General features: G+C 41.7%; 1 protein-coding gene across 1 annotated transcript; it reads right to left on the bottom strand.

Moving 5' to 3' along the window:
- Positions 1–3,489: 3,489 nt before the first annotated feature.
- HSBP1L1 (heat shock factor binding protein 1 like 1) lies at positions 3,490–9,462 on the bottom strand. The gene is made up of 4 exons (XM_074943150.1): positions 9,182–9,462; positions 6,681–6,747; positions 5,476–5,570; positions 3,490–3,970 (listed from the first exon to the last, which is right to left on the bottom strand). The coding sequence occupies exons 1-4, from the start codon at positions 9,224–9,226 to the stop codon at positions 3,965–3,967; spliced, it is 213 nt and encodes a 70-aa protein (XP_074799251.1). The 5' UTR covers positions 9,227–9,462; the 3' UTR covers positions 3,490–3,964.
- Positions 9,463–14,755: the final 5,293 nt, after the last annotated feature.

The following is a 14,755-nucleotide window of genomic DNA, read 5'->3' as shown; positions in this document are numbered from 1 at the left end:
TGCTGGAGATTGTAGTGATTCATCTGCGTGAACATTATTTTAAAAAACAAACCACCTTTTATATTAAGAAAATGCCAAAGATAACATTAGTTATCTCAATTTAAAATATAAAATTTGTTGTTTGTTAAAATTTGAACTAAAAAAAATTCAGTTCAGGTTCCATAAATATCCTTAACTTTTCCCTGGTATCCCTGGCTAATTTCACCCTCATCAGAAACCTTTTTTTCTCATTCACCTGACCTCAAATGCATTTTCAGATTGGACTGAAACTCTGTCAGACCATTGCATATGGCCCACAGGCACACTTCCAGTTCGCCATCCTTTTGCCTCTTACCTTGTTTGTACTAACTAGAGATTCCGTGCCTTCTCATTGGGGTCCCAAGAACAACATACTGCATCTTCACCCAAATATAGTTTAGGAGCATCTCTCCCATACGACACCATTCCACTGAGAGTCAGAGAGCTCTATCTAGGCCAGTAGTTTTCAAACTTTTTTTTTTTCTGGTGACCCAGTTGAAGAAAATTGTTGATGCCTGCGACCCAATGGAGCTGGGGCAGAGGGAGTTGGGGTGTGGGAGAGGCTCAGGGCTGGGGCAAGGGCTTGGGATGCGGGACTGGGTAAGGGCTCTGGGGTGGGGCTGGGGATGAGTTTGGGGGGCAGGAAGGGGCTCTGGGTTTGGGGGGGCTGGAGCAGCGGATTGGGGCGCAGGGTTATGTTGGGTGGCTCCTGGTCAGCAGGGGTGCCAAGGCAGGCTTCCTGCCTGTCCTGGCACCGTGGACTGTACTGCGCCCCTGAAGCGGCCAGCAGCAGGTCTGGTTCCTAGGCAGAGGCACAGAAGCAGCTCTGTGTGGCTCTCACCTGCAGGCACCGCCCCCGCCCAAGCCAGTGGGAGTGCAGAGCCGGTGCTCTGGGCAGGGGCAGTGCTTGGAGCCCCATCTCCCCCTTCCCCCACCTCCTCCTGGAGCTGGACCTGCTGCTGGCTGCTTCCAGGGTGCAGCGCGGTGTCAGAACAGGTAGGGACTAGCCTGCCTTAGCTGGGCAGCACCGCAGGCGGGACTTTTAACTGCCCGGTTGGCGGTGCTGACCAGAGCTGCCATGACCCAGTGTCTTACATTCCATGACCCTTGAAAACCACTGGCTTTGAGGAAAGACCATTACAGGGTGGGGGTGTCTTATTGCTCTTTTAGGTTTGTTGGGAACTCCCGGAAAGGCTGAAGCAACCTGGCAGAAATGCTTCCAATACTCTGGAGCGTGGGTATGAAGATTCTGAAGTGGTTTCAAGAACTGGGGTTTTCAGGCATCCATGTAGTTGGAAAGATCTGCAAAACTTGATTAGGCTGGTGGAAGAGTTCGCAACTGATGCTGCTCATTAAATTTTATAATTTCTTAGATACAATGAAGTAGTTTAAGTCACTTGCATTATACAGGGAAAGAGAAGCGTCCCAGGTAATGTCAAAGATAAACATGGACTAGCATGGGCTACAAGGTTTTTTAAAGCCTGGTCAGCTGTTAACTGACTCTCAGGGTCCATCCTGGACTCTGCCTTTCACCAAATAGTTGAGAAACTAATTTTAACAATTTAACAGCTGAAAAGCAGTTGATCATTTTATTTTTGTTCTTCCTGCTATGCTAAATAGAACTGGCTTGACCAGTTCTATTTAGAGTAGCAGGAGAGGGGTAGATGCTTAATTGATCTCTGGTTTAGTATGCTTATTTAGCTTAGCCTTTTCTTGTCCACATAGCAGGAGTGAGATAGTGTTTTAAATCGATCTAGTTAGACTGAGGTGAAACTCCTGCCTTTCTTAAACCCATGTAATCCATGCTTAAATAATTTCAGCTTGTTTTGGTATTACCAAAGCACCGAGCTAAACAGATTTAGGTGATAATGAAACTGGTTTACATGTGTTTACATTTGGGATTAGAACTTGTTTAACTAAGTTGATTTTTAAATAGATTGTTAGTTTGATGCAATTTTTCTACTCTAAAGAAGCCCTCAGAAATAACTGCTTTATTTTAGTGTTACACTTTCTGAAGACTGATTGCTGTACTTCTGCATTCCTGCTTTTTCTCTCAAGCCAGCGGAAGGGAGGTGGGGTGAAGAAGCAAGATCCATAGTAGTTTTAAGTGTGCACTCCTTCCTGAAACACTGTGGTTGAGAATGATTAACTTCTCTTCATTGGTCTTTTACTGTTTGTTTCCTTTACTAGAGTTAGTTTTGGGTGCATTCAAGAAAAGGCAGGTATAAACTACATTGTAAATATCTTAATTGGGAAATTATTTCCTAGATTGTAAATTATTTGGGATAGGGACAGTTTTCCCTTGTGTGAACAATGCCCAGTGCATAGTAAATGCTTCTGGATTACAAAAAAAGTAGCATTTTTATGAACAATATTATTTAGCTACTCATACCTTTGTTTTTGTACCCTGTAAGAGATGTGCCATGAAATTTAAGTGCCATGAAATTCCATTTCCAGCAAGATATTGCCTAGTAATAGTATCATCCTTTTGGAATCTTATATCGTTGATGTTAATTTGTTTTCTTTATTTTGTTCTGTCAAGTCTATCTTGTTAAGCAGATGTATGATAGCATTATCTCATGTTCCAAAACCTATCCTGTATTCAAAATGGGATCCTTTCTGAGCTCATCCCCTCATGCTGGGGAAAGTACATAGGTGAGATATGGTTTCCTACTACAGATTGTATGGTGAGATATATGCACGCCTCAGTGTTGGTATGCACTATTTTGGAAAGAGGTATGTAGCAAGACAGAAGTGAGGGCTCTATTTAAGTGCACAGTCCTTTTCTGTGTATAACTTTGATAAAGCAACTTGTATTCAGAGGTGTGCAAGTACAGAGGAATTTCCAAGATTCATCTTTGGTTAACGTCTACACTACAAGCTAGGGGTGTGATTCTCCTTTTTGTGTATGCATACTCATGCTAGCTCTCACTGAACTAGCATGAGTATAAATAGCCATGTAGCCATGGTAGTGTGGGTAATGGCAGCAGAGGCAGGGCTTAACCGTGCTTAGTACAAACCCTCCTGAACCAATGGGTTCTGCAACCCATGCTAACAGGGCTACACTGCTACTTATACTTTCACTAGCTTGATGAGAGCTAGTGTGAGTGTGTTTATGCAAGCAGAGGAATCACAGCCCTAGCTTGTAGTGTAAATATATTCTGTGTACCAGAGTAGACTATATCACTCAGATAAAAATCTTATTTCAGCATTAATAGTATAGGTACATATTCTGAAAGAGAGCGAGCTTGTGCACACACTGAATCTAAGGGAGTGACAAAATAATGTGGTTTCATACACATACAATATTGCAACTGTGGAAATCCATTGCCACAAGAGGATTCAGTTATTCTGGGACTATTAAACTCAAAAACAAGGAAATTCTGAAACAAATCTAAACATTAAATTTTTTTTACAAGAGCATGTTTCAGGTATTTTGAAAATGAATAGCTTTTTATTTAATCTTTATCATTTTAAAAATTACATGGCTGGGCAGATTCATTACAGAATATATTTTTGGATTTTTGTAATGAATATTGTACACAAATTTAGTCTCATCTCTTGATAAGATAGTGTTTCCTCTATGGCATCTTAAGTAAAATGTGTCGTTAGTCTGATGGCCATAACTCATCTTTCCTCCTTTATTGGATCAGTAGTAAAAAATGGAGACTTCATATCTTGCATGACATAATTTGCTTGTATACTTTTCTTTCACTGGAGCTATTCTTTGTGATTGCTGAAATATTAATAGATGTTCTAGTTATCAGTCATGGTGCAAGATTAAAAATTTTACCCTTTGAAGTCCTTTACAATGAAGTATTCATTCAAGTATTTTCACTTGAATTTTGTAGAAATACACATCCTGTTTGTAAATGAAATCTTCCTTATTCTCTATAGAATGTAATACAGATTCTGTCTGTATTTCTTGATCAGTATGTTCTCATTTTCAGCGCTGTGCAAAAAAAAAAAAAAATTTGCTTATTCAATTAATGAATATGGTTCAATATAATAGGAACATCCTTGTACAATTAACATCTTAATTTAAGATTTGAGATGGTGGTTTCAATGTTATGAAATATTTGTTTTTCCACAGAAATTAGGCATCAAAAGGGACAGAAGAATATAGTGTACATAATTTACTGCACTTCCTTGCTCTGTTTAATATGGGTTCCTTTAAATCACAAAATCAACTCATTTATCTCAAATTCAGGGATTTTTTTTTTCAGATGGGTTAAAGGAAAATCATGGTAATAAAAGGAAAATATCACCAAATACTACAGGACAATTAAAGTGAGACAACTGTATAACTACTAAATATGCTGACCTGTGTTAGTTTTTTAAATTTTATTTTTATTTCTCTGGCGTCTATCCAGGGATCTAGGCACCATACATTGATTCATCAATTCTTCAGTTACAAATTAAGGTTATTGTGATAGTTCAGATATGTGATACAAAGTCTTAATTTTTCTTGTTAATTTTAGATACAACTAGCTGTAAAATATAGTTTAAAAATTTAGCATGCTATAGTGGATGCTGTTAGCAGAATCAAATCCCAGGCATATTAAATTATTAAAAATGACCAACCTTTTTTAAATACAATTTAGGTTCCAAATAAATGCAGACTTACATGGCAAAATATTTTAACAATATTTGAAAATCAGGTGCTAATCTTCTCGGTCAGGATGCAAGATTACAGTATGTTCTCTTTTCCACCCCCCAGTCCCCCCCTTCAATTCAGGATATAACGGGAGCCTAAACTAAGGCAATTTTAGGCACTAACTTTGCTCTGTGTTCTTGGGATGTCACCTTAGAAATCTGCTAAAACGAATTCAGGCTTTGAAACTATGTAGTGTAAACTTACATAAGTTCTGTTTTTGAGTTAGTCTCAAACTGTTACAAGAGATTCCATTTAAATGCTTGATATTAAACAATCTACAAGGTGATAGTCTATTAGAATACATTGTGGATCTGGGTGTGCAGTTCCCATTAAGGGAATATATGTACTCCAAAGCATTTATTGTTGGCATTTTAGTGGAGCTTTAGGTATCAAGACCAAATGGAAAGATGTAATGCATAGGAAGCCTTCATTGTTAAACAAAGCACTAAAAACTTAATTTCTCCAAATAATGTTCTCTATGATTTAGAGACAAGTTCTTTCATCTGCGTTAAGCCTTTTCTACACCAGGACTTTGTCTACTAGTGATGTTAGACAACTGGTTCAGACAGTGTAGTCAATTCTTAATGGGCCCTTAATGAGCTTGATATAAGAGTGATGCTGGAGTGGGAGGATAGACTCCTTCCCCTCTTCCGTTCCAACCTTCACAGTCACAAACTGTAACTCAGATGCCCACCTTTAAAAGGGATGGAGAACCTGGACACCAAGCCTTCCTCCCCAGTAATGTGGAAGCAGTTTACAGCATAACTACACACAACTTTGTTTTACAGAGTAACTCTCACCATCAGATCCTCATTGGTATTTTCTATCCCGGCCTGTGCCATTAGGTCAGTGACGTGCTTTTCAAGGTCATCAATACGTTCACCCATTTCTTCCAGTAAAAAGTTAAAGAGAACATTGTTATGTATAGCAAGAGTACAGTTTTGTTGACTTTCACTTCTGTGAAATGTTTACTGGTCAGAAGTTCCTCTTCCAGATGACTCCATCTCATGCAAAACTGAAGCTGAAAGGAATGTTACAAAATTGCATTGCAATAAGTTTTATAGTATCTGAAAAGGGCCGTGCCCTGTGAGTGGTTTGAATGCTTGCTTGAATGCCTACCTACTTGGAGTTAGAACAGCCTCTTTTGGGTTTTTTTTTTTTTTTTTTTTTTTTGGGGTGAGGAATGTGCCTCAAGAAGTTGCTCTGAAAGACAGACATTATGCTGTATAACACCCTATTACCTAGGAGGCCATAGTGAATTACAGCTGCATCTACTAATGCACCTGTAAGGTCAACCATGGACAACATAAATATGCAATCAAAATGCATACAGAAGCTGAATTACAAAAATTTGGGGGGGGGGAGGGAGGGGAGAATAAGAGCGGAGGTTGGTTGTTACAGCTTATCTTGTGCAGCAAGTTTCCAGGTATGTGACCCAGTTTCTGTATTGTTAATTAGTGAGATACCTCAGAGCCCTTTTTGTTCTCAGCTTCTCTCTTTGGGTCCAATTCTCCTTTTCCCTATACATGGAAGGCTAAAAGAAAGTTTGTCCGTACTTTCTATTTGTTATGCATAATACACTAATTTAAAAAGCAGCTCTTATAGAGCTCTCTTTCCTCTTTCACGGTTCTTGCCGAGGTGATTGTACCTGGCCTTCAGGATATTGCAGACAACTTGCCACCTTTTCTTATAGACTCCCATCAGCAAGAATTGCTGTACACTGGCTGGTCTTTACCATACAAATATCAGCATTCTTCTGAGGAAAGGTAAAATATTTAACTATGGTACAATTTGGATCTCTGTATAAATGCATGGTTAATTGTATTCAGGAGCTTTGTGAATACCAAACTGAAGTGTAAGTGTATTCAGATCTTGATTTCTCAAAGTAAAATATCAGATAAACCAACCAGGTGAAACAGTTAGTGTTTTTTATATAAACTTATTTAAAATCCTACCGAACTTGCTCTATTAATCTAGTAACATACAGAATAACAAAAAAGGATATTTCTCAGAGTTAACTTTTCAGTCAAAGCTTGAAAGTTCTCCTGCAGTTGCTGTAGTAGGTTTTCTGCCTGTAAAAAATAACTAATTAAAACATCCACCCAAATCAGCAAAGAATATACTGTCTTGACACTTCAGAAGAGCTTTCTATTCTGTGAAAAGTAAAACATGGTGTGATAATTTCATTAACAACACTGGGCTGAAATAGAAAATCAAATTAGAAAAGCAGTGTGTGAAAGAGATGCATGGCTAAGAAGTTCATTGGATCTTATTGATGTCTGTCCTATGTATTAATGCATGAAAGAACAAACTCAACTATTCTTTTCCAGATTGGCTTAGAAGAACTGTAACTAGTAATCTAGTTACTAAGAAGATCATTCTGAGACCCAATCACACAGACTGAAGTATGTACCCAACCTATGACGAATCAAGTAATTAAAAGTTGAATATATTTTTTTTGGCTTTTGCACAATTATATCTCATTGTTTGTTTCCTTTATGCAAAATGGGGATACTTCTGTCATGTGGGTGTTGTGAGGCTAACTGTTTGTAAAAACAACAAGGAGTCCAGTGTCATCTTAAAGACTAACATTTATTTTGGCATAAGCTTTTGTGAGTAAAAAAACCCCACTTCTTCAGATGCATAGAGTGAAAATTACAGATACAGGCACCTGGGGAAGTGAGGAAACAGATTGACAAAGCAAGACAAGTACCCAGAAGTCACCTACTACAGGACTGGCCCAACAAGGGAAATAACGGAACGCCACCGGCCATCTCGTACAGCCCCCCAGCTAAAACCTCTCCAGCACATCATCAACGATCTATGACCTTATCCTGGAAAACGATCCCTCGCTCTCTCAGACCTTGGGAGGCAGGCCAGTCCTCGCTTACAGACAGCCCCCAACCTGAAGCAAATACCAGCAACTACACACCACACCACAGAAACACAAACCCCATTGCTTCCTCTGTCCCCATATCTACTCTAGCGACACCATCAAAGATCCCAACCACATCAGCCACACCATCAGGGGCTCATTTACCTGCACATGTACTAATGTGATATATGCCATCATGTGCCAGCAATGCCCCTCTGCCATGTATATTGGCCAAACAGGCCAGTCTCTACGTAAAAGAATAAATGGACACAAATCAGACATCAGGAATAGAAACATACAAAAGCCAGTAGGAGACCACTTCACTCTCCCTGGACATTCTATAGCAGATTTTAAAGTAGCCATCCTTCAACAAAAAAACTTAAAAAACAGACTTCAAAGAGAAACTGCAGAGGCTACAATTCATTTGCAAATTTAACACCATTAATTTAGGCTTGAATAGGGACTGTGAGTGGCTGGCTCACTACAAAAGCAATTTTCCCTCTCTTGGTGTTGACGCTTCCTCATCAATTATTGGGAGTGGACCAACTCCACCCTGATTGAATTGGCCTTCTCAGCACTGGTTCTCCACTTGTAACCTAACTCCCTTCTCTTCATGTGTCAGAGTATTTGTGCCTGCAGCTGTAATTTTCACTCCATGAATCTAAAGAAGTGTGATTTTTTACCCATGAAAGCTTATGCCCACATAAATCTGTTAGTCTTTGAGGTCACTGGACTCCTTGTTTTTGTGGCTACAGACTAACAGGGCTACTCCCTGATACGTTTGTAAAGCATATTGAAGTCCTGGGATGGAAGGCATTATAAGTGTGAAGTACTATTATTACCACTAAGGGCTTGTGTACACTGGAAACGTACAGCACTGCAACTTTCTTGCTATGGAGTGTGAAAAAACACACACCCCCCAGCAAGTTTCAGCGCTGTAAAGCGCCAGTGTAGACAGTGCCCCAGCGCTGGGAGCTACGCTCCTCATGGAGGTGGTTTTTTTCGAGAGCTGGGAGAAGTCCCAGCACTGTGCCCGGCCACACATTATCTTCATTTTACAGGTGGAAAACAGGCACAGAGGGCCAAATAGGATTAGTTAAGGAAACTGTAAGTGTAAATACACCTTGGGTAACAAACTTTTCAGTGCTTTACGTGTTACGGTGGTGTCTCAGTAAGAGCTGCTGCCTGCCTGGGCCCTAACCTCACCCGCTTTCTTGTTTAAACCCGTGCTAAGCTGAACTAGCCTGACTCTGGCTGCTGAGATGGCTGGTTTACTTGGAGGTAATTCACAAAGACTATTCTATTACCCTCCTCTTGTTGGGGAATCTCCGGTTTCTGCCAACGACTCTAACAGGGGGGGAACTCAGCGTGGGGCAGAGCGATTGCCCCCCAGCCGTGGGGCTTTAGGAAGGAGCTGCTGCTACTGTTACCGGACTCCTGGGGCTTTGCAGGGGAACCGGCACCTCCTCTGCCTCCCTACTGCCCTGTAGCCGCTTCTGTGGGTTACTGGCAGTGACCGTGTTCCCCAGAGAGGGAGGCTCGCTGGAGAGCTGCAGCCCGCGTGTGGCAGGGCGGCTCCCGGGCCGTGACCCCCCTCAGCCCGGCCCGCCCTGCCTGGGACCCGCACTCACAAACTGCGAGAGGTCCTGCGCGCTCCGCGGGTCGTCGTCTGCCATCCTTCGCCGGCTGCCGCCGTGCCCCCGCGCCGGCCCCTGTCCTACTCCTCTCCCCTCCTGCGCTGCCGCCTGCTCCCAGCTCCCGCCTCCCTAGCGCGCCAAGAGGCGCTGAGCAGGAGCCCGCCCGGGCAGAGGGACACGCGCACAGAAAGAGGCCACCGCCTCCTCGAGGGACCTGGAGTCTTGTCAGCGCCCGTCTCGCCGCAATGCCCGCAGCGCGGCGGGCCGCCCCCGCAAAGCCCTTCCTTCCCACACTTCTCACGCCACCTGCTGACACAGACTGCCAGCTATGCGCAGCCAGACACACCCTGCACACCAGCTTCCACCACTGGGCACACAGCTTGCTCCCAGGGTCACCGCCAAACACTCACAAAGGACACACGAGCTCACTGACATACACAAGAGAGGTCAGACTAGATGATCTGATGGTCTCCCTGGCCCTAACCTCTGGGAAATGGACACACACGGACACACCCTCACAAAGATTTTCACACACACACAGGAACAATGTCAGATGCCATGGACAAACATGCAGACGTTGACAAATACATGGAGACACTGCTCAATTCTTTGTCTCTGACACACACACATGCACAGTGAATAAACACAATGCATGAGATTAGATGTTGACAGATCACCAAGCCTGGCAGTGAAACGCTAACAGACACACACACAAAGAAAAAGTATCTTGCTGAACTTTTTAATGTCAAATGATGACTTAAAAACGAGTGTTAAAAAGACTCTGCATTCCATTACTGATATCAGCTGGAATGTTTCCTAATGAAGTACATCCTAATGACATGCATCCCACCAAGTGCGTATTCATCCAGGAAAGCTTATGCTCCAATACGTCTTTTAGTCTATTCGGTGCCACAGGACTCTTTGCCGCTTTTACATTTATGTCTTTATCACTGTTAATTTCAAATGTTTAAAAAGATAGGCCAAAAGATTTTGCAAAGAGCCCCCTCCTATTTAATCAAGACTCTAAATATGAAGGTGGATATTTAGGACATTATTACAATATTTTTAAAATGAAACTAGTTAAATTACAAAATTAAATAAAATAGCATTGGATATAGACTACAGTAATTTAAAATCTGTGAATTATATCCAAGTAAACCAGCCATCTGAGTTATTAAATCCATTTCCTGCTAATACAAAGCAGCATAAAAAAGTGAAGTACAATGAAACGCTTTTAAAAAAGCCGTTTTTAAAAACTGTGCAGCGGGCAGATCACGCCTTTGAAAGGAGAGATTTTATTTTACTTGAGACCACAAGGAAGAAGATAGTCTCTGTAGGAAATGGCTTGAACGTTGCAAAAGGGTGTGGGCCTAATTAGATGGTAACTGAACTGTTGAATTTACCTTTGTTATTTGCTCAGCATAATGAATTAATGAGATTGTCCTCCACAGTGGAATTTCAGGCACTCCTTCCATTTATCATTTGAAACCTCTGGCCAATCAGGTTTTGCAGCCTTCAGAGATTCTGTCAGGTAAATACTTAGTGGAAAGTTTGGTAGGAACTGCATTTTCCGTTGATTTATGCACAAAGGATTAAGATGAATTTGTAAAATCTTGGCCATGGCTCTGTGTAATAAGATGTGGTGTAGTTTTGATACTCCATTTAAAAAAAAAACTGTTCTGGTAAATTTGTTTTGATAGATTTTTGTGCTAAATGGCTTCGGTTTTCTGTCTTGTAATCAAGAGGTCATTGAATATCCCACAGCTGTGGTATTTCTTTCTTTAATCTCCGCACTGTATTTTCCACTGAATGCATCCGATGAAGTGAGCTGTAGCTCACAAAAGCTTATGCTCAAATAAATAAGGTGCCACAAGTCCTCCTTTTCTTTTTGCGAATACAGACTAACACGGCTGCTACTCTGAAACCTGCATAGTACAGTAACCAGTGGTTCTCAACCAGAGGTTCAGGGCCCTCTGGGGGGATGCCAGCAGGTTTCAGGGGGGGCCAGCAAGCGTGGTGGGCTTTAGACTCTCTAGGGCTCAGGACAGAAACTCAAAACCCCACCACTAGGGACTGCAGCCCAGGACTCTGAGCCCAACCCCCCCCAAGACTGATGCCTGAGCAACATAGCTTTGTGGTGCCCCTCTCCCACCCGCCCCCGGGATGTGGGGCCCGAGCAACTGCCTTGCTCCCTACCCCTTAACATAGAATCATAGAATATCAGGGTTGGAAAGGACCTCAGGAGGTCATCTAGTTCAACCCCCTGCTCAAAGCAGGACCAATCCCCAACATGGGCCCTGGCTCTTATATGCAGAAAAACAGTTGTTGTGACACAGGTGGGCCGTGGACTTTTTATTGCATGTTGCAGGGGGGCTCAGAAAGAAAAAGGTTGAGAACCCCTGCAGTAATTCACACTGAGGCTAAAACATTCAGCAGAGTAATAACCAAATAATGAAGCAGGGGCTTGATTTTCCGAGGTCCTGAGTAACTACAATTCCAAATGAAATCAAAGACTCTACAATTCCAAATGAAATCAATGACTAATATGTCACATGATGGGCTGGGGCAATAAAATTAAACGCCTTACATTGCCTTCTCTGTGAGTATGCTGCACTGTACAAACCAGCCATGCCAGATTGTCCTGAATCACCTGTCTGAGTATTCCAAACTCTGCCAAACAGAAGGGTTTGTGTATAGTCCATGTGTTCAGTCCTAACTCTCCCAAGTGGGTAATGTGTAGTACATGTGTCCCATATTATGAGTCCAAACTCTTCTGAAGGGGTTATATAGAGTACATGGGGTGTTAATGAATGTAGGGTGCTTTCAAGAGGGTTGTAATACATCACCAGCCTAAAGCAGCATCTTGTTGATTTTCCCATGGATTTTAAGCCACTCCTGGCTGGTTTGTCTCACATAGTATGAACTTCAGGCGGCTGTTGCAATTTTGGTGCAGAGCATATTTATTAGGTCTGCCTCTGTAGCTCACGAGCCCCTCCGTTTGGAGATGTGCTGGTCAGTCCCAAAAGCCTAAAAAGGTCTTTAAAGAGACAGGGTGGGTGAGGTAATATCTTTTATTGTACCAGCTTTAACAGAAGCTAAGATAATACCTCATCCACCTTGTCTTTCTAATATCCTGGAAGTACAACACCACTTAGGGTGACCAGATAGCAAGTGTGAAAAATCTGGACAGGGGGTGGAGGATAATAGGAGCCCATATGAAAAAAAGCCCCCCAAATTGGGACAATCCCTATAAAATCGGGACATCTGGTCTCCCTAACACCACTGCATATAAAAGGTCTTTAGCATAGACAGATGGCTGGCTTCCAGCGGCTTGGAACAGAAGATCATGCTGGCAGTTAGGAATTTCCAGAACTATAATGTTCTCTTGCCTGAAAGATAATAAAACCATCGGTAGTGTAGCATAGGAGGGGCGGAAATAGTGAGGATTTATAAATAATGTAAAGGGAATTTGTAAAGTGCATTTTACCATGATTTTGAAGTCCTGCTGAGTAGAACTCACAGGACTCTGAGCCAAGAAATTTTGCATGTGAAAAAACTCAATGATAAAAAGTAGCATCTTTTGACCTTGAGTTGCTCACTCACTGTGTAGCAGTTGCAATGTAATTTTTTTTCGTGCTCAAACCATAGTGTGTTTTTTCATTTGCCTTACCAGGCCCTTCTACAGAGCACACACACACAAACAGGAGCCTTAAGGTACCTAGGAAGATGTTCTATTGTCTGATACTCAGAAAACAAGATCTACAAATTGTGTGGCTTCTTCAAGCACCAGAAAACAATAAATGCCTAGTGACATAGTTTGTAACTAATTTTTCCAGTTAGAAGTCCAAGTTTCTGTAACTGGAATAAACCAGACCATCTTCTTATGATGGAGGTGGGTCCTAACACTCTGGCTGAAGTTGGACTTGCACCAGAGGGTTTTGTATCCAAGCAAGGCTGTTAGCACATAGCTGTGCCATTAGAAAGTACTTCAAAACACATCTTTCTTCTTAATATGTTGAAAATGGGGTCATATTCACAAGCCACTGGGGCCACTGATTGTCTGATAAGGATGCTGACAGAAAGCTAAACACATAGATGTTAAGGCAGCTAATAATCTCTGTCCAGTAGCATCCACTTAACAGTAGCTAATAAACAGTTGTCTTTTATCCAGTCTGACCTGAAACTCTATTCCATAGAAGTAGGCTTGTAGTTTGTGTGCTACTGCTGATTTTAATGCCAGAAAAATCCACTTTGTGAGAATGGATGGAGTGGTAATACTCTGCAAAAACTAATAGTATGGACACAACTATTACAGTCTGCCCAGGGGTGTGCACGAGGGGGGCAAGCAGGGACACAGCCCCCTGAATAATTGGTAGGGACACAGAACTCCTCCCGGCCCCAGGGGAAGAGCGAACTACTCCAGTACCAGGGGCGCGACAGGGGCACAGAACGTGCCCCTCTAAAAGCCATCAAATTTTTATCCCTGTGCATGTCCCTGAGTCTGCCACACTTTGAAAAAAAATCAAAAAAACCAAAAATGGCACCACGATGTAACTATTCAGAGAAATTGACCTGAGCCCTTCCAGGCATTTTGTGTATTTCAGTGTCCTAACTTCCAAAATTCACCACAAATCTTTATGGTTGTTGATACACTAGGCAATTGTACCCAAAACTCAGGTGTAGAAAACTCATATTTAATTTCTTATGATGATTAATTTATGGTTACCTATGGCAAAAGCAGGAGTCAGTAAAAATGCAATGTAACTGAGAACACAATAGGGAACTTAAGGCAGGAGTCTGGAAGAGAAAACCAAAATGGTGGTGCAGTGATTTTTACATTTACTTGAATAAACATCCATCTTATTTAAATCAAACACAACTTCCTGTTTAGAGGCTCAGTTTAGCACCTAACTTCCACTCAAACCAAGCCCCTTTTAGTCCTAATTCAGTCACAGTCTTCCACATTCTTGGGTTCTAGTTTTGATGAAACACTTATAAAAACTGATTGAATGCTGATTGAATGTTTTTTGATTGGAAAAAAGTTACAAATTTTTCACAAAAATATCCTTTTCCCACCAGCTTTGGTTAAAAAAAAAAAAATCTAATTATGTTGAAGAACATATCCTGGGGGGACTGTAAGCTATAGTTATTTACTTGTACACACGCACACACACTCTCTCTCTCTCTTCCCTCCCCCCCCACCCCCCGCTGGCTGAGGAAACAAACAAGGGACAACAGTCTTTATATAAGCCGAAGTAAATGTATAAGCCATAGTAAATGTAGGAAGCATGGCCGTATTTCTCTTAACTCTTCAGAAAGGAAAATTAGAGTCATGGGACCCAAATCTGGGACAGTCTCTAAAAACAGTGAGAAAAGATGAAGGGAACTCTACGAGTGCATGAGTCTGATTTTTTTAGCGATACTGTGCAACCTCATCTTTCTCTGCCTCAGTTTCCTCATATGTATAGTGGGGATGATAAAACTTAGGGTTCAATAATGTTTGTACACAACGTCACTATATCTGATGCCCACAAAAAGCGGAGTGATCAATAACAATTTAAAATAAAA

The sequence above is a fragment of the Natator depressus genome, chromosome 2 (assembly GCF_965152275.1).
Source record: "Natator depressus isolate rNatDep1 chromosome 2, rNatDep2.hap1, whole genome shotgun sequence".
Classification (NCBI taxonomy): Eukaryota; Metazoa; Chordata; order Testudines; family Cheloniidae; genus Natator; species Natator depressus.
Note: the sequence above shows the minus strand (reverse complement) of the source record. Positions and strands in the feature narration are given on the sequence as shown.